General features: G+C 34.0%; 1 protein-coding gene across 18 annotated transcripts in view; it reads left to right on the forward strand.

Moving 5' to 3' along the window:
• The window catches only part of dock7 (dedicator of cytokinesis 7), a 76502-nt gene that overhangs the window by 27791 nt on the left and 29155 nt on the right, over window positions 1–19556 (forward strand). For 4 of the 18 annotated variants that reach the window (XM_056460053.1, XM_056460048.1, XM_056460049.1 and 1 more), the window contains exons 16-34: window positions 47–117; window positions 326–464; window positions 1603–1704; window positions 3548–3634; window positions 3725–3956; window positions 5640–5804; window positions 6282–6451; window positions 9305–9394; window positions 10536–10631; window positions 10716–10856; window positions 12836–12949; window positions 13038–13205; window positions 13668–13819; window positions 14759–14928; window positions 15020–15174; window positions 18286–18468; window positions 18611–18767; window positions 18921–19017; window positions 19534–19551. In XM_056460053.1, the coding sequence (XP_056316028.1) occupies window positions 47–117; window positions 326–464; window positions 1603–1704; window positions 3548–3634; window positions 3725–3956; window positions 5640–5804; window positions 6282–6451; window positions 9305–9394; window positions 10536–10631; window positions 10716–10856; window positions 12836–12949; window positions 13038–13205; window positions 13668–13819; window positions 14759–14928; window positions 15020–15174; window positions 18286–18468; window positions 18611–18767; window positions 18921–19017; window positions 19534–19551 (2507 nt within the window). The remainder of the gene's footprint in view (window positions 1–46; window positions 118–325; window positions 465–1602; window positions 1705–3547; window positions 3635–3724; window positions 3957–5639; window positions 5805–6281; window positions 6452–9304; window positions 9395–10535; window positions 10632–10715; window positions 10857–12835; window positions 12950–13037; window positions 13206–13667; window positions 13820–14758; window positions 14929–15019; window positions 15175–18285; window positions 18469–18610; window positions 18768–18920; window positions 19018–19533; window positions 19552–19556) is intronic. The other 14 variants (XM_056460050.1, XM_056460056.1, XM_056460057.1 and 11 more) reach the window with 9 other exon arrangements.

Below are 19556 nucleotides of genomic sequence, written 5' to 3' on the forward strand. Positions count from 1 at the left end.
ACTTTTTTGACTGGTTTAAATTATATTACATTTCTTGCTCTCTTAGGTGATCTCTGGAAAATCCAGTTGTGCAGAGTTTTCAAAGGAGGCTTATACATCTGTAGTGTATCATAATCGGTAAGTTCTTTTGCTGCAGTGTTTATTATAAGCTTATTCAAGTGGAAGCCACTCTATATTTGCCATTCCTCTGACTTTCATTCATATGCATATGAATTGTGAATTTGGAACAATATTTGATCACTTAATAGTTGATAAATGAATTAATTATTTTTAATATATATTTGTTTTCATTTGTTTTTATTTCTTTTTTTCCCTCTAATATCAGCTCACCAGATTTTTATGATGAAGTTAAAATCAAGCTCCCGGCTTCGCTGACCGACCATCATCACATACTCTTCACTTTTTACCACGTCAGCTGTCAACAAAAGCAGAACACTCCACTAGAGACGCCTGTTGGATACACGGTACACGCAATACAATACCATACAATACTGTTTTTGAAACAAAATTATACATAATTTCTTAATATAAAATAATGTATAGAATTCTAGATTGTAATTGAATAGAAAGTGACAGTACTCTTATACAGTGCTCAGCATAATTAAGTACATCCTATTTTGAAAATGAATATTTTTATCCATTTCTCAGTGAATATAGGCAATGTATTTTGGTGCATCTAAACAAAAGGGATATGTTTATTAAAATAATATTTTAGTCACCAAACATATCCAGAAATTGAAAGATAACACAATTAAATTCAAGCAAAACATTGGAAAAAAAAGTACAACCTACAAAATTTTAACACAATTTTTTACATTTTTTTTTTTTTGCTTGTTTTGCATTTTTCATCTTTTTTTTTTTAAATGTGTGTTTAATATTTTTCTATAACGTATACATTTGAGTGTACAAGTTTTGGACAGTTAACTTAAGTTGTTTTGTTAGATAAGCTCCATATTTGACTTCAGTACTGACTAATCTATTGTATATGCACAAATATAAAATTGTATAGCTTCCTATTAAAAATATGAACTTAAAAGATACATTTGTGAGGATGGACTTGTATATGCTGAGCACTGTACATTACAAAAAATATCAAATGCTTGTAGTTTTGAATTTTCTATTTATTAGTTATTGGAAAATAGTTCTGACAAAAATATTAAGCAGCATAATGTATTTTAATAATGCAACCACTACAACTAATCATAATAACAAAAAGAGAAAAATCAGCATATTAGAATGATTTCTGATGCAGCGCCTGATACTAAAAACTGGAATATCTTCTAAAATTTCTGAATCATCACAGGTATAATTCAAATTTTGAAGCATAAAAAGTTATTTCATATTCTAGTAATATTTTACTTATTTATTTATTTATTTATTTACTTACTTACTATACAGCTGTGCTAAATTTCCAGTAGTCAATCTTAACAGAAATTTTGGCAACAAGCCATGTTAATTTAATTTAATTTCATAAGAAAGATTTGCACTTCTATGCTGTTGGTTAACAATTAAGATGCATCATCTTCCAATTGTTTTGCTACTGAATTATGATTGTTATAATATTCTGAAAAAAGATTTGATTTTTTTTTTTTACTCCCTCAGTGGATTCCCATGCTGCAGAATGGACGCTTGAGAACAGGTCACTTCTGCCTGCCAGTGTCTCTGGAGAAACCACCCCAGTCTTACTCCGTTCTCTCTCCTGATGTAAGACAACTCATACAATACACATGGCTAAAAATGTGAAGTTCTTTACGTTCATTATGTAAAAGCTTTTTTTTTTAATTCACTTTAATATTTTATTCATTGAGTGTCAAGTGTTGTATTCAATATTTGGAACTGATAATACTTGCACCATTTACCATCACCATTTTTTTATTTAAAATGTTGTTGTCCTTTTACTCACTCTCACATCATCCATAATGTAGGTGATTTATTTATTTATTTACTTTTTTTTTTTTTTTTTTACTGATTCATAAATGCAAGTCAACTGAGCATTTTGGGACTCTATAAAACGTCTCTCTATATATATATGATTTTTTTCTTTTTTAAATATTTCCCGAATGATGTTTAACATAGCCAGGAGATTTTGATACTGAGAAAATATAAAAGGAAAAGCAGAGAAAGCCATGAGAAATTGTTAATTTTAATACAATTTCAACCTTCTTATCAATATAAATAAATCTGTTTGCATTCACAGTATGTCTGATGATATTTTTCTTCTGGAGAAAGCCTTTTGTTTTATTTCGGCTAGAATAAATGCAGTTTTTCATTTTTTATGAATCATTTTAGTCAAAATTATTAGCCCCTTTAAGCAATTTTTTTTCAGACTGTCTACAGAACAAACCAATGTTATATAATAACTTGCCTAATTACTTTAACCTGCCTAGTTAACCTAATTAACCTAGTTAAGCCTTTAAATGTCACTTTAAGCTGTATAGAAGTGTTTTGAAAAATATCTAGTCAAATATATTATTTACTGTCATCATGGCAAAGATAAAAGAAATCAGTTTTTATAAATGACTTATTAAAACTATTTTGTTTAGAAATGTGTTGAAAAAAAATCTTCTCTTGGTTAAACAGAAATAGGGGGAAAAATAAACGGGGGCTAATAATTCTGGAGGGCTAATCATTCTGACTTCAGCTATATATAGATATGTGTGTATGTGTGTGTGTAAAACAAATAATTATCAGTGGCTTGTGTTCTGATGAAACTAATGTGACACAAAACGACATGACATTACTGTGCAAGAAATGGTCTTGAGCATGTTCACACCTGTCTGAAGCATAGTTTATTTAGAACAGGGATGGATGACGTGTCGTACTGTTCATCAAAATAGTAAATTGTGCTGATGCTGGAAAATTTAACATGTAATAAAAGCTTGTGTGAATTTTTGAGCTTGTGCTCCAAACTTTCATGAACAAGCTCTCTACTCTTTGTAGTGGTTTTGAATTAAAGGTAACAGTGCTGTGAATAATGTTGCTCAGACCAGTCATTTCACTTCATTAGACTTTCATTTATTGTCAGGAGCCGCATATTAATTTTGTTCAAAGTGTTTTTTTTTTTATACATCTCAAAAGTGACTATAGTCGTTGACATTTTCTACATCAACAAGAATAATAATTTCACCTAAAAATATACTTTAATGTCCTACATAAAGGGATTGTTCATCCAAAAATTTAAAATTATTCACTCTCCAGACTTTATTCTGTTGAACACTAAACAGAACGTTTTGAAGAAAGCTAAAAACCGGTAACCATTGACGTTAATAATATTGGATTTTCCTCTTATGGAAGTCAATGGTTACCAGTTTCCTGCTTTCTTTAAAATATCTTGGATTCAACAAGAAAAGTAAATCATGACAGAATTTTTAGTTTTGGGTGAACTATCCATTTAAACAAACATGCCACTTACATTTTGCATGGCTAGAAGGTGAATTAAATAAACAGCACATTTTCATGAATGAATCCTTTGAGGAATATGATTTTTTGGAGAGGGTTTATACTGAAATTATCCTGAAAGTTCATTCCTTTATGTCTGTGCGTGTAGGTTCCTCTTCCTGGAATGAAATGGGTGGATAACCACAGAGGGGTGTTTAATGTAGAGGTTGTGGCTGCGTCCACCATCCACACACAGGTAATTACTAGTCGAATTGTCTAAATAATAATTAACTTAAACACCGCTTCAGAGAAATGTGTCTCTGATATGTTTCTTCCCTCTCTGCAGGACCAGTATTTAGATAAGTTCTTTGCACTGGTGCACGCGCTGGATGAGCACATGTTTCCTGTGAGGATCGGAGACATGCGCATTATGGAGAATAATCTGGAGACTGAGCTGAAGTCTAGCATCGCAGCTTTGAATTCCTCTCAGCTGGAGCCTGTGGTTCGCTTCCTTCACCTGCTGCTGGACAAACTGGTGCTGCTGATGGTGCGGCCACCGGTTATAGCTGGGCAGATAGGTATTCACTGTCCTTTAATCTAAATCTTCTAAAAAGTATATAATAATACAACATTAAAATTAAAAAAAGATTTGTCATCATTTACTCACCATGACATTCTTTCAAAAGTCTGTGACTGAATAGCTTTCTTTTGTAGAAAATATATAAGTCTGATTTCTCTTTCAAGGATTACAATGTTGTTTGATGTATATCTTCTGTTTGTAGTTAGATTAAGGTGAATAAATGATGGCAGAATTTTCATTTTTGTGGTAAACGATCGCTTTAGTTAATGTAAAATAGAAAGTTCAGCCACAGATTAACTTCATTTTAAACTTTAAAAAAGCTAAAATTATTTTAAAATGTTTATTTCAATTTATTTAAATCAGTTATTTATTTCTTAATTGTTGTTTTGGATGATCAAAATGGTGAGAATTGGTGATTTGGTTGTACAAAAAGCAATGCTGTAAGTTAAATCATAACTGTCGTAAAAATGTTGGTCTGTTTAACTTTAGTTTTGCATTTACAGTTTTCCCCTGTTATTTTTTAATGTCTAACTACAACTTTCTAAAATGTTAAACATTTTTAGCTAATGGGTCAAAAATTTAAATGCGCTTTCAGATATTAAAGCTGCATTATTATTTCTTTATTTTTTTCTGTGTAAAACAATGACTACATTCTACAATTCTACATTCATATTATGATTTAGACCCTCAATAAAATTTAATTTTGTGTCGGCGCCAGTGGTGTAGTGGTTAGTGCGTCGACACATGCACTCCAGTGCTCACGGCAACCCGAGTTTGATTCCCGCCTTGCGGTCTTATGCCGATCCTTCCCCTCTCTCTGCTCCCCATGCTTTCCTGTCAATACTCTCTTCTGTTCTATACAATAAAGGTGAAAACTCGTAAAAAATAATTATATTAAAAAAATGAATAAATAAATAAAAAATTTAATTTTGTGTAAAAGCAGTTTATTCCAAAAAAAATCTTGTTAGGCATATTTAGGACAAGAATCGTTGAAGGGGAGATTAAAAGAAAATGTAAGCATCTTGGTGTTGAATGAATGAATTCATTAATGGACCCTTAACTCTCACCACAGATTTTGAGTTCACACTTACAGGATTAAAATGATAGGATATATGCATCTAATGTATAGCTTGTCACAATAAGTTTAGATATAGACAAAAAAAGTGACAAAATGTTCCAGGTCTTGGTTGTTATGGATAAGAAGTTAATTATTTTATTTAATTATTTTAAGAGGTTAGTTATTTATTTTTATACCGTGACGCTGTTTTTAAAGCCATCATATTTTAAGAATAATTCATTTGTAACTCGTTTTTAGTAATTCTAAAATATAATACGATTTAGTCAATCACTTATTCTTTAATACATTTGAATAAAAATCTTAGGTTCATATTAAAATTGATATATCTGTGATGCTGACTTATGACGGAACAGTTCACATGTCAACATTTCACACACATTTTAACTATTTATATTTGCAAATGTTATTTGAATCATTAAAGCAGACTCTGCTTGAATTATTATTATTTTTATGTATATAAAATCACTTCTGCAAATGTAACGTTATGTGGACACCCCAAATGGGATGTCTCGCCTTTAACCCATATAGCTTTATTATTAATTCATCTCAAAACTGCATAATATAGTTTTCTGATGATCTGATTTTACTTTCTCTCTGCTGCAGTGAATCTTGGTCAGGCCTCTTTTGAAGTGATGGCATCTATAGTGAACCGTCTACACAAGTACTTGGACACCAGTCAAGATATGCATGGGCGAAACAGCCTTCTCTCCTCATACATCCACTATGTCTTCCGTCTGCCCAACATGGATCCCAATTCCCCCTCTCCAGGTCAGATTTCAGGGTTTTTTTTCTCTAAACGTGTGGCTTGTGGAGTGTAGTAAACTAGTTTTCACCACAGTGGGTATTGATTCAGACATCCTGATTTGATTCAGATTCCGAAGTTCTTTTTTTATTAAATAAAGAATCAAATCGAGAATCAAATTCAATGAAGTGGTTTATAAAGGTAATACCAATGCTCTTGATATTTCTAAAAATGATTAGTAAACTCTTGAAGAGTTCAGATGCAAATACCTCTAAGTGCTGTCTGAAATGTTCTTCTAAAACTAGCATTTTCTCAAGCTCTTAGATTTAGTAATTTTTCTGTAGGTTATTTACATTGCCTTTAAAGTGAAATAACTGATCATAAACATAGGCAGTTGAGAAAATTAAAAGAAGATTTCAGAGAGGTTATTGTATCTGAACTTTTGTCCCAGCACTTCACTCCAATATGTTTCAGTTTTGATTTTATTGCGTTCTGCATAACAGGTCCAGGAGGATTGGGTTGTTCAGTGCATTATGCCACCATGGCTCGCTCTGCTGTTAGACCCGCAAGCCTCAATCTCAACCGCTCTCGTAGCCTTAGCAATAGTAACCCCGACATCTCTGGCACGCCAACTTCCCCTGATGATGAAGTTCGCTCCATCATTGGCAGCAAGGTAGGTCGACACATTTCAGCAGATCTGTTGGTTTTATTATCCTTCATATGTTGTAGTTTATGTGCACATCAAAACTCATTTTATTCTCATTGTATTTATTATAATGAGTTTATTTGTAGGTCATTGACTTTCTGTACTAGAATGCCAACTTAACAGATCAGCATTTTTTTGTACAGTTCAACCTATAGATCACAGCGAAGATGAACTTTAGCTGGAACATTTTATGTACTTAACCCATGTTACACAATCTTTTCAAAAGGAAAAAACAAAAATGAACTGTAAATGTGTGGCTGAGATCAGTGGCCAAAATCCATTCAGCAGTTTGCTTTTGAATGTGTAGCTGATAGCCTAGTTATTTGTTGGCGCTTTCTTAATTGTTGTATCAATCAGTTTACTAAATAGATTATGCAAATCAAGTAGTACAGGAATCTAAATATTAGATTCATTATTTTATAATAGAAATCTATACATGTGTCACTACTGTAGTTCTGTGTCTATAAATCTTTAGCACATGAAGCATTGAAAATTTACATTTAAAATTGAATAACTGTTTAACAAATATGTATTTCAGAAAGTTAAATGATCATTGTTGTTTACTGTAATCTCAAACATCTGTTGAAATGTTTCCAGGTAAATCTGAGTTATGATTTCAAAAGAATTCATTAATGCTGGTCTGAAGTTTGGGCTTAACTTTTAATTGTATCAATATTAAAATGTAAATAAAATGTTTCAAATTGTAAAAGTTATCCTTTAGAAATCATTCGAGTACGTGCTTCCTTTCTGAATAAGATTTAGTTATTTTTGTTGACAAAAACCTTGTTAACCCTAACATTTGGAATATTTTAGTGGGCATGATAGTAGGCCTGTCACGATATATATATATATATATATATATATATATATATATATATATATATATATATATATATATATATATATATATATATATATATATATATATATATATAATTTATTTTATTTTTTTTTTTTTTTGTGCGATAAATTGCACAAAAATATAATGCGATAAACCATATTAAGACCTTTAAGACAGTGGTTCTCAAACTGGGGGTCGCGACCCCTGTGGGAGTCGCAGAATAATTTCAAGGGGTCGCATGAGTGATTTAAAAATTGTGTAAATTTTCAGTGATTATAATATATATTTTTCAATTACAAGTGAAAGCAAATATTTTCAGATTTTTAAAAAGATATTACTGATAAGTATTTTTTTTAAAAAGTGAATGGAACATCATAACAGTGCAGCAAATAACGCGCTAGTTATCAATACAACAATATATCGATTATTGTGACAGGCCTACATGATAGAGAAAATAAACAGTTGAAGTCAGAATTATTAGCCCCCCTCTATTATGTTTCTAAAATCTTCACACCGTTAAACTGAAGTTAGGGAAAAAATAAACAGGGGGGCTAACAAATCAGGGGGGGCTAATCATTCTGACTTCAACTGTATATATTTTAGATAATTTTCCATATTTTCTGAAGATTTTCTGTTTTTACTCTACATGCACACATCTGTTATTGTTGTTAACTTCTAATCCTTTTCGTCCTGTTGTAATAAATAATATCAACCTGATTTTACAATCATGTTCTATGCTAACTTTGCCAATCTAAAATGTTGTTACCTCTTTAAGATGCTTGATACTCTAACCCAGGGGTCACCAAACTTGTTCCTGGAGGGCCAATGTCCTGCAGATTTTAGCTCAAACCATAATCAAACATATCTGAACAAGCTAATCAATGTCTTATACTAGGTATACTTGAAACATCCAGGCAGGTGTTTTGAGGCAAGTTGGAGCTAAATCCTGCAGGGACACCGGCCCTCCAGGACCGAGATTGGTGACCCCTGCTCTAACCTGTTGCTGCTCAAAGATAACTAATTAATCTAAACTAACTTGCTTCCCTGCTCACTTGATTCATTGACCTGTAACCTTTTGACCTTTCACTGTTCCCTGGCTTGCTTGCATCTGCCTGTGACCCTTTTGATGCACCCTTGGCTCGCAGGGCTTAGATCGCTCCAACTCCTGGGTGCACACCATGGGGTGCAAAAGCGCCCCCTGGGGGACCAGCCCTGGCTCGACATCTGATACTAAGCAGGTCATTCCGACTATTCCCCAAATACAAAAAGCAGAGACCCCGCTTCACACAGCCCTTCCCAGTAGCAGCACTAAAACACCAATAGCTAATTCCACGAGTACTCCATAGCATACTTCACTTCCATATCCATTTTCCTTTCAGATTTTTCTTCTTGAGCCAAATTTACAGTCATTTCCAAAGCTGCCTCATTTCTCTCCTTCACCGTTTCACACTTAAAAGCATTGCATGAGCATAACTAACTCATCTCAATCATCTTGTTTTTCTATTGGAATGACTTGTTCTGCATGTACATGAATGCGTGCGTGTGAATGTTTGTGAACTATTATTATTATTATAAACTGCACCTATTTAAGCCTAATCATTTTGTTTTCTCATTATTTTGTGTCTGCAATAATCTGATTCATTAAAACATACATGCATATATACATTCATACTGATTTATTTTTATTTATATTTTATATAGCAGCACACAAATGCATTTGCAACTCATTTTTTAACAAGTAAACTTTATAAAATTTTGTAAAGTCCCTCAAATCCCTGTTTAAACTTAGTTTCATTTTAAAAGTAAATGTATTATAATATAAAATGATTATATTGTGCTTTTTACCTCTTAATGTTTTGTCTTTGTTTGTTTGTTTGTGTGCGCGAATATGTGTGTGTGTGTGAATGTAGCGAATGGCACCACACACCCCTGTCCACCACACTAATCTATTGTCACCCTTCATTCATCCCCACCCGTAGGCCATGGAGCGCAGTGGCAATCGCATGTCATCGCACACTGAGAGCGCCAGTTTCTTGCAAACATTAACAGGACGATTGCCGACCAAAAAGGTAGAGATCCAATTCCTGGAGGGCAGGAGCCAAAGTCCTCCTCCTCCTCCTTTTCGCCTCACCTGCGCCTGTCTGTCTTGGAATGACTGGATGTTGTTGTTGTTGTTTTGTTGTCATGTTTTTGTGGATGCTGGGTACTTGTTCTTCTTTTTACTGTGAATGCCATCTTAGGAATGTATGAAGAGGGAATGATGTGTCACCTGTGGTATGGAGCACCTTGTTGGTCTTGCCTAAGCCGAATGGGTTGTTTAAATGTGTTAGTCTTTGATATGTAGATTAATTATTCCTTCCCACTTTTGCAGCAACACAATGGACCTTATGTCAAAGGACTATTTCATACGCCAGAGTAGAAATCACTACCAGTAAGCAGTTTGGGATCTGTTAGATTAATGTTTTTAAAAGAAGCAAATACTGCATACCAAGGGTGCATTCATTTGATCAGAACTACTGTAAAAATTGTGAAATATTATTGCAGTGTACAATAACCATTTTCTTACCATTGTCTTCCTGGGATTTTAAAGATGAATGCTCATGTTCAGCATGCTCAAGAAACATATAGCATTATTATTAGTGCTGAAAGCTGTTGAGCCGCTTTGTAGTCTTGTGAAAACTGTGATGCAGTACTAAAGTATCATTAAAATATGTATTTACTTGACGCATTAAAGTGTAAGACATTTATAATGTAAAAAAAAAAGCTTATAGATAATGTCAAAACTAAAATATATCACAAAACTATGAAGCTTAAAAAATGTTTTCAACATTGATACTTAGAAAATTCCTGATCCTTGATTAAGCACCAGTAATAATGGATCAAAACAGAACAGCAAGTCAGTATATTAGAATGATTTCTGAATGATGCTGTTCATTCATTTATTTTCTTTTCGGCTTTGTCCCTTTATTACTCTGGGGTCGCCACAGCGGAATGAACCGCCCTAATGATGCTGTTGTGTAATAATATTTCAAACGTGTTAAAGTTTTAATTGTATTGTCAATCAAAACAAATGCACCCTTGATGAGCAGAATAGCCATCTTTTTAAAGCATTAGTCTTACTGATCCCAAACCTTTGACCGGTAGTGTACTAAACGGTGTGCAGTGTATTTGACGGTGTCTGTGTGTCTGATGTTTTCTTCCTATCCTCAGCTCTTTCATGAGGAGCTCGCCCTGCAGTGGGTGGTCAGCAGTGGCAGTGTGAGGGAGGGAGCCCTGCAACAGGCCTGGTTCTTCTTTGAGCTCATGGTGAGATGTTCCTTTGAACGATTAAAAGATGCGAGTCATTTGTTTTGAGATATATGTGTATATAATTAGATGTTTGCATTTTAGGTTAAGAGCATCATCCACCACTTATACTTTACTGACCGTTTGGAGTCTCCCAGGAAAAACCGTTTCCCCGAACGCTTCATGGATGACATCACTGCTCTGGTTAGCACTATTGCTGGTGACATCGTCTCACGTTTCCAGAAGGTGAGAACATTGCAAGTGCATGAATTCATTGAGCTGTTAACTGATTTTAAAATGCTTTTTACATAATAATATCATTATTGTATTAGGAATGTCATATGTAGAACACCATGGGTAATGCAAATTAGTATTGGGTTGGTTTTTTTTATGTAAAAATTCAAAACCTTTACCATCTCTGCTCATCTCTGGTAGCATCTTTCAAGTAACATCTTAAAACATTATCATAGGTTATGTTTAATGGCACTATAGGAAACAAAAATTTGATTAATACACTGATTTACTGAACTTTATTTGATTGAAGCCACAAGCAAATCTAATGAAACACTGAATTCCGAATGTGTTTTTTAGGGCTATTGGAATTGTCCATTAATTTCCATTTCCAACTTTTTTTTTTTAACGTTGCATAATTGACCATATGCATGGAACATTCTTAAGCCAGCCGGAAAGCTTTTCTTTGAAAGATTGGTGTGACATTATCTGCAATTTCATCAGGTTCTTTTAACAGCATTTGATAGTGTAATACTTTTAATTAGAATTTGATGAATGAATTAGACCAAAGTAAGCATTGATTTAGGCCAGGGATGTCAAACTCAATTCCTGGAGGGCCGCAGCCCTGCACAGTTTTGTTCCAACCCTAATTAAACACAGCTGATCAAACTAATTAAGTCTTTCAGTCTTGTTTGAAATCTACAGGTAAGTGTGTTGAAGCAGGGCTGAAATTAACTGTGCAGGGGTGCGGACCTCCAGGAATTGAGTTTGACATCCCTGATTTAGGCCCAATCCCAATTCTACTGCTTAGCCCTTCCCCTTCCCAATTCTCTTTATCTTGAAGGCGTAGGGCTGAGGGGAAGGGCTAGATAGCCCTCGAAAGAGAGATTTTTCAGGACCACACTCAAAATGAAGAGGTATGACAATTTCCCAGAATACACCAGCTACAACGGCAGCATAGTCAGGAGATACACAAATTAGTATTTTTTTTGTCATTATTACGAATTTTTACCACAAACAAGCATATGTTTTAATACATTTATAATGGCGTTCATGTTTTACCATCATGCTTTTAAAAGAAACGCTAAAATAGAAAACGGTAAATTTCGCTATCTATAATCCCTAGTAATAACTCCTGTACAGCAGTCCCACAACATTCTGTCACTCGATGACACTCGAATACCCTGTCAGAAAAGTCTAGTGGCTGAGAACGACCTTTTTGCAGTGTCTGGTATAACGCTAATGTTGTTTTCTTGTGTTTACATAGATGAATATGTCCAGGGTGTAAATGCACAGTACAGTTACGAGCTTATAGCCACATTATATCTGGTAGGGGTTCAAAAATAGAATTGGGATTGGACCTTAGTTGTTAAAACAGAGTGCCATGAGGGACAACAGCAGAACACCAAGTACTGTGTATACATTCGTAGAAAATGCTGTTCGTATTTCAAAGACAAGTCATGGCACAATGACAAAGCGATTCGATACCTTTCCTCTTGTCTGGTGTGTAACCCATTTTAAAACGTCTCAATGTAGATTCATGATTTTAAACGATGCAGATCTTAAATGCAGCAAAATGAAATGACAGTTCACCGGAAATGCCCGGGCTGGCTTATTGAAATGCATAGTAACTGTGCATATGATCAAGTAAATATTCAAAATGTGTTTCAAACAATCTTGTCTTGCATTTCAAAGAAAACTTATTGACCATATGACCATATGACAAATAATTTTGGTTGACAGACATTTGGTGTATCCGCAGTTAATAGAGTATCAGCAGTGTCTTAATAGGGTATTTAAGTCCTTTGAGTTCAACAGCTGAAGAACTTGCAGAGGATCAGTCTAGAAAAGCTAATTCAAAATATTATGAAAAGTGGGGAAAATATATAGCAATATATATTTTTTTGCTACCTTAATATAGCAAATGACAACAGGAAATGTGTTTTTGTGAAGTTGTTGAATAGTGAGTTTGCTGATTTGTAATGTCGTTTTAGGATCTTGAGTTGGTGGAAAGGCTCAACACCAGCTTGGCCTTCTTCCTCAATGATCTTCTGTCAGTAATGGACAGAGGCTTTGTCTTTACCCTCATCAAAACCTACTGGAAACAGGTACCTTTGAGTTCTGCTCCAAACCATGTGTGTGTTTTTTTTTTAATCATCCTGTTTTCTGAAGATCTTTTCTCTCTCCCGTTCACAGGTGTCCACTAAGCTCTATGCGCTACAGAACCCCACTCTAGAGTCTCTGAGACTGGACTTCCTAAGGATTGTCTGTAGTCACGAACACTACGTCACTCTGAATTTGCCTTTCAGTCTGCTGACACCACCAGCATCTCCTTCTCCTTCAGTCTCCTCTGCCACATCACAGGTATAAACATTAACTGAAATTGCTTAAACGTTGCTAAAAAGAGAAAATTGCTTCCATCATAGACATCCTGATAAAGAGCATGCATGATATTTTTATCATGGGCACCTTAAAATACAGTTTATGTTTCTTATTTAAACTTTGTGTGTTTTAAAATTATTCAGACTGTTGTTTTGGCAGTAGGGTTGGGAATCATTTGGGGTTATAACTTTTAAAATGGGACCGTGTCAAAACAGTGCTTGAACCAGGGGCAAAAAGAATAATAAAAATAAATAAATAAATATATATATATATATATATATATATATATATATATATATATATATATATATATATATATATATATATATATATATATATATATATATATATATATATATATACACTATTATTAGACCACATTGATAGTTTTGAAACATCACTTCATCCCATTTGTTGTTGTTCTTTTCCATTGTCTCTGTCCAGAGTTCTGGTTTCTCTACCCATGTGCAGGACCAGAAGATAGCCAACATGTTTGAGCTGTCTGTGCCCTTCAGAGAGCAGCATTACCTGGCTGGTCTCATTCAGACAGAGCTGGCTGTAATTCTGGAACCCGAGGCTGATGGGTCAGTACCATGGTGTGTGCACTTTACTTTCTTATACCTTTCAGAAATACTGTTTTGTAACTTTTGTCATTTTAATATCTGTTCAAATTAGGGACAAAGTATGAACAATTAATTTAAAATAGCTTTATATCATCTTTGAATCAAGCATGCTGCTGAAAATTAAGTTATGTGCTTGTCTTACATTATGATGATTGCAGATTTTGCCTGATGTGTTTAAATCTCCTATTGTATTATTGTAATATATGTTTAGAATATTGTGAACAGTGACAATAAACAATAATCCAGTTCAGTTTATTTTGTTAATGTCTTTTTTTTTTGTAAGATATTATTAAATTATAATTTAATCGATAACACTTTAGAAAATTCAATAGTTAACAGTAGTTAAAGCATTAGCTAATATTAACAATGAACAATACCTTATTTTAGTGTCTTTGGGAACACCATGTTAACATAACAAAGACAGCTTTTCAGTGTTAGTTCAGGTTAGATCAGTTCAATTTAAATATGTTTACTAATACATTATTCCACAAAGAAGCCAGTAATTTGCCACTCGTTTAATTTTTTCATTTTTGACATCTTTTGTTTTTCATTCTTTGGGATGTAAAACAAAACAACAAATGATTTGGCTCAACGCCTTCTTCAGGGTGACAAAATAAAACAAGTTTTATAAAAGATGGAGCACCAAATACGCAAGCTGCAAACTACACTACTGTATTAATACAATATTAAAATCCAAATTTACATTTGTTAAAGTTTTAATGAATATTACCTAAGATTAATAAGTGTTTTAGAATTACTTTTCATGTTAAAGTAGTAAACAAATAGCTCCTCATTCTAAAGTGTTACCATTTTATTTATTTTATTTTTAATAAACATTTTATGTTTGGGTGAACTCACAGCTGTTCATACATCTACCAAATGTGTAATTGAACACATTCCTCTCTTCTGTAGGATGTTTGGTCTCCACAAGAAGGTTATCAGCGTGGTTCATAATCTGCTGTCCAGTCACGACTCTGACCCACGTTATGCTGATCCCGATGTCAAAGCCAGAGTCGCCCTGCTTTATCTTCCCCTCATAGGCATAGTCATGGAAACCCTTCCCCAGCTCCATGACTTCACTGGTAAGAGCTTACACTTTTCTGTCCTACATTGTGTATATGCCACATTGTAACAACATCCACCCACAAATTATTTTTCATTCACCCATAACAGAATCCCTTAATCAGTGGGGGCGTCCTGGTGGTCCAGGTACTGAAGAGCAGGAGGCTGAGGGCAACAGTATGATCAGTCAGACTGTTGCAATGGCAATAGCAGGAACTTCTGTGCCACAGATGTCAAGGCCTAGTAGTTTTCTGCTCAATCCACAGGTAGTCTGATTTATTTATTTATTTATTTATTTCATATGGTATTGCTTTTAGCTTATTATTTAGACACTATAAAAAAGTATAACATGACATTATTATTTTACATTTAGTTAGGCTGTTAAATACAGCGCTTAAAATGATGGTTTAACAAGTTCAATGTTTAATAAATATTTGTTGTTGACCGGTATATTAAATTGTGTCACTCGCTAATAAGACTGGTTCATTAATTTTTTTTAAACCGTGCCTGAAAAAACATTTTGGTTAAGCTCAATTAATAAATGGCAAATAATGTGTTATAGTTATACAGATGATTGTAGTAAATTAACGTAATTGCATTTGAGTTTCCAACATAATAGAACTAAAGAAACAAATGTGTTAAATAACAGATTTTTTAAACTTATTTTTTATATCATTTACATTTAATTGAACACTTTTTATTTTCAGGAAAACTTAAAAAGCCAAAACATCTGTGATAATAAATAGATTTTTAATAACATCTATAATAATACTGTAAATAGATTTCTAATTATAGTCCAAAAAACCTAAAAGAGAATCTTCCACTGATGATTACAATTAAGTTATTGTTACATCCTTAAAGCCATCATACCACAAAGCATCATGAACCACCTTAAGAGCTAGAGAAAAGAAAACACAATCTTGAAGTTTTAAATACCAAACAAACAATAAAATAAACCAAAACATCATTAAACAAATAGTTTTTACTTTGTTCTCCCTTGAACCAGGAGCTAAACTTGAGGGAATTGGGAATTCATTAATTAATTATGTATCCATGTCTTAGTTGGCTTGGCCTGCTTAGCCTTCCTCATCTCGCATACTTCGCTTAGCATCTGATAATATATACATCATAAATCTGCTGCATTCATTTGCTGTCATAATTGAAGTCCTCAACCCTAATCATAATTTGTTCAACAAAATAAAATTATATACACAATAGCTGTTTTCCATCCAAAGAAAAAATTGGAATATTGAATAAAACATTTGCGATTAAAGCAGTGTTTCCATCCGAGTCAAAGAGAACTAAATCGTCACTTGCTGATAAACTGGTGCTGAATACCTAAACGAAAAAAAAAATTACTGTGGTAGGAAAAGTCACTGTGGGTCTTATTGTTATACAATAAATTACTTGCACCGAAGGAGATGAGGACGAAACGCAATCAATATGCAGTGGTTTTTGGAGGAGTGTGACTGCTCTTTCAGAGCACAGACATTCAACACAATTCTGGGAGGTAATATTACTGACCCACTTTGGTGACAGACATAGCTAAGGCATTTTAGAATGACCAAAACAACATTACAGATGTTGTGCATTGTGTTTGGTCTGCTGGTTTGTCCATTAATCCTATCTCTTTGTGCCTATTTTTGTCATCACATGATCAGTTAAATCAAAATCTTATTTTTGATGCGCATGCTGGAACTTATTCGGTAAATGTGTTTCCACTGTAGTTTATGCACATTGTTCACATACTTTTTTTATGCACATTTTCTAAATTTATGAGCATCCATGTATGCGTTTCCATTAAGCTTTTTTTTTCTCTCGATAATCCAAAATGCGCATTTGAATAAAAGATGTCCGCGGGGTCTTAATAAGTATTAAAAGTTGAAAATTAAGACCCTTAAAAGGTATTTAAAAGTCTTAATCCCATTTTTAAGAGGTTAAATTGTGTTCAACCGTTGTCCAAAGTGTTTTTAACGTTTCAAAAGCATAATTATTTTTTTTTCCTCGATTGGTTCGGGCTGGGTGCGTCTGGCCAAGCTCCTCTGTCCGGGTGATGTCATGTAATTTGCGACAAATGCGGGAAGGTGATGTAACGCTCTCCACATCAGTTAGTGAAACTATAGAGCAGGGCTATTCAATTGGCGGACCTTTTTTCCAGCCCTCCAAATAGTGTGATCAAAACCTCAAAAATAAATTTAGTTCAGTCGAAAAACGGCCGCTATAGATATGAAGTGACGTGCGTCTGTTCAATACAGCACGAGCTGCAGTTGAAGGCTGCGCAGAGCATGAGTCAAGTGACATAAAGCAAGTGAGTGGCGCAAGCAGCCGAAAACATTTGGATACTTAATCGTAAAGGCTTCTTAATGCCACGTTTCTGTTGCATGAAACAAAACTGCTGCAACTAAACAAAGTTATGCCACCTGTGCACTAGATTAAAGTTGCAAGCTTATAGTTACACCAAGGCTAATATGCACGCATACTGGATTAACTATAGCAGCGGGCCATTCACATATTTCGTCTTTTACGCGTGCAAGTTCTTTATTTCCAATATTAGAATATATGCCAATATGCATGCGCTCGCGCCTCCTAGACGCAGAGTAGAAAACATCTCACGTTGTGGCGGTGAGAGTTGTGCGTGGCTTTCAGTGCAATGTAAACAAAAGATATGTTTAACTAATTATTACAAATTATTAAAATTATTATGTATGTATGAACGCAGATGATAACAACCGTTCACTTAAATACTTTATATTAAATATACATTAGACGTGATAACCGTGAAACCATGATTATTCTTCAGACCATATAAGGTGGATGGAAACTTACAAAATAACACCAATAGTAAAAAAATAATTTATACTAAAAACTGTAAAGTGGCATGTCACGTTAGGTTTTTTTTTTTTGCATTAAAGGGCACCTTAAAAAATCTACTTTTCAAGCTGTTTGGACAGACATATGTGCATGTATGGTGTATAGACCGTCATATTGGGGTGATATAAGCACACCCAGTGCTTTTTTTTTCCAATTTAACAACATAAAAAACGGTGGACCAATTTGTTGCAAACACAGAGCGGGTGAGCTCATGGCCCCGCCCCCTTGTTACGTTGGGCGGGAAGCCGAAACTAATCTGCATGTGAAGCAACACACCCCTAAATCAGCAAACTGTGGACACGCCCCCAACATGACACTTTTTAACACATTATAATAAAAAAATCTGAATTGTGTTTTAAACTGAACCTAAACTGACACACTCAGAAGAACCATTATATTAATATTAAATCATAAAAAAGAGGTAAACTATGCCCTTTAATGGATAAAAAGAAGAGATTGCTCGGTGTTCCAATGGTATATTAAAATGAGCCCCCCTTGTTCTCCAGGCGACCCGTCAGCATGGCTCTTTCTCGGCCGAGTCCAGTCGTAGTTTGCTCATCTGTCTGCTGTGGGTGCTGAAGAACGCAGACGAGATGGTGCTTCAGAAGTGGTTTACAGACCTGTCTGTCTCCCAGCTCAACCGCCTGCTGGACCTGCTCTACCTCTGCGTCTCCTGCTTCGAGTACAAGGTCTGAAGAATCATCATAGTTGAAGAAACCCTAAACATGTCCTTTCTTATTGATCTCTAATGCGCATTTCTCAAATTCTTCACATCTGCAGAGTGATATTAATCCACGTTTGTGTTTCTGTTCATCCATTTCATACAAAAAGGCCCATTTTTTGTTCATGCAGGGTAAGAAGGCATTTGAACGTATGAACAGTCTGACTTTTAAGAAATCGAAAGATATGAAGGCCAAGTTGGAGGAAGCCATCCTAGGCAGTATTGGAGCCCGACAGGAGATGGTGCGGCGGAGCAGGGGGCAGCTTGGTTAGTTAATAAATAAATAAATAAATAAATAAATAAATAAATATAGAAATAAATATAGAAATAAATAATAATAAAGTCAAAGATTAATGAAGACAGTTTAACATATACCAATTTTGATGTAAGTTGCACTTTCTTTTCTTAATTTCTACTCAGAGAGAAGTCCATCAGGCAGTGCTTTTGGCAGTCAGGAGAACCTGCGCTGGAGAAAAGACATGACCCACTGGCGTCAGACCAGCGAAAAGATGGACAAGTATGATATTATTAATCAGTTGTATGTATTTTTGTGTGTTTGTTTTCAAGTTCAGTTTAAAATAGGTGAATTTTTGACTTTTTTTTAAGTTATGTAATTAATTTGATACTAGTATAAACACTCTAATTTGGTCATCAAATAATAATAATAATAATTATAATTAATATAATAATAACAATAATAATAATACCAACAACAGCAGTTTTTCAATAATAATTCAAATAATTTAAAGCATAATCTATTATTATTATTATTATTGTTATTATTATTTTGTCAGTTTATGTACATTGATTCTACATAGTAATGTATTATAATGTATTAATCGTTAGTCCAGTATAAAGCTTGTTGTATTGTCTGTGTATTTAGTATGTTCAAAGTGAGATTGCTGACCATATTTTCATCTCATAAAACCATTAATATGATCACATTACCCGCATTTATAATTACAACCATTAATGATTTGACCTCAAATAATCCCTTTATTTGCCCTTGTTCTTTCATGTACTGTGTGTTTAGGGGCCAGAGATCAGTCAGGTATT

Source organism: Danio aesculapii, chromosome 6 (assembly GCF_903798145.1).
Source record: "Danio aesculapii chromosome 6, fDanAes4.1, whole genome shotgun sequence".
Classification (NCBI taxonomy): domain Eukaryota; kingdom Metazoa; phylum Chordata; class Actinopteri; order Cypriniformes; family Danionidae; genus Danio; species Danio aesculapii.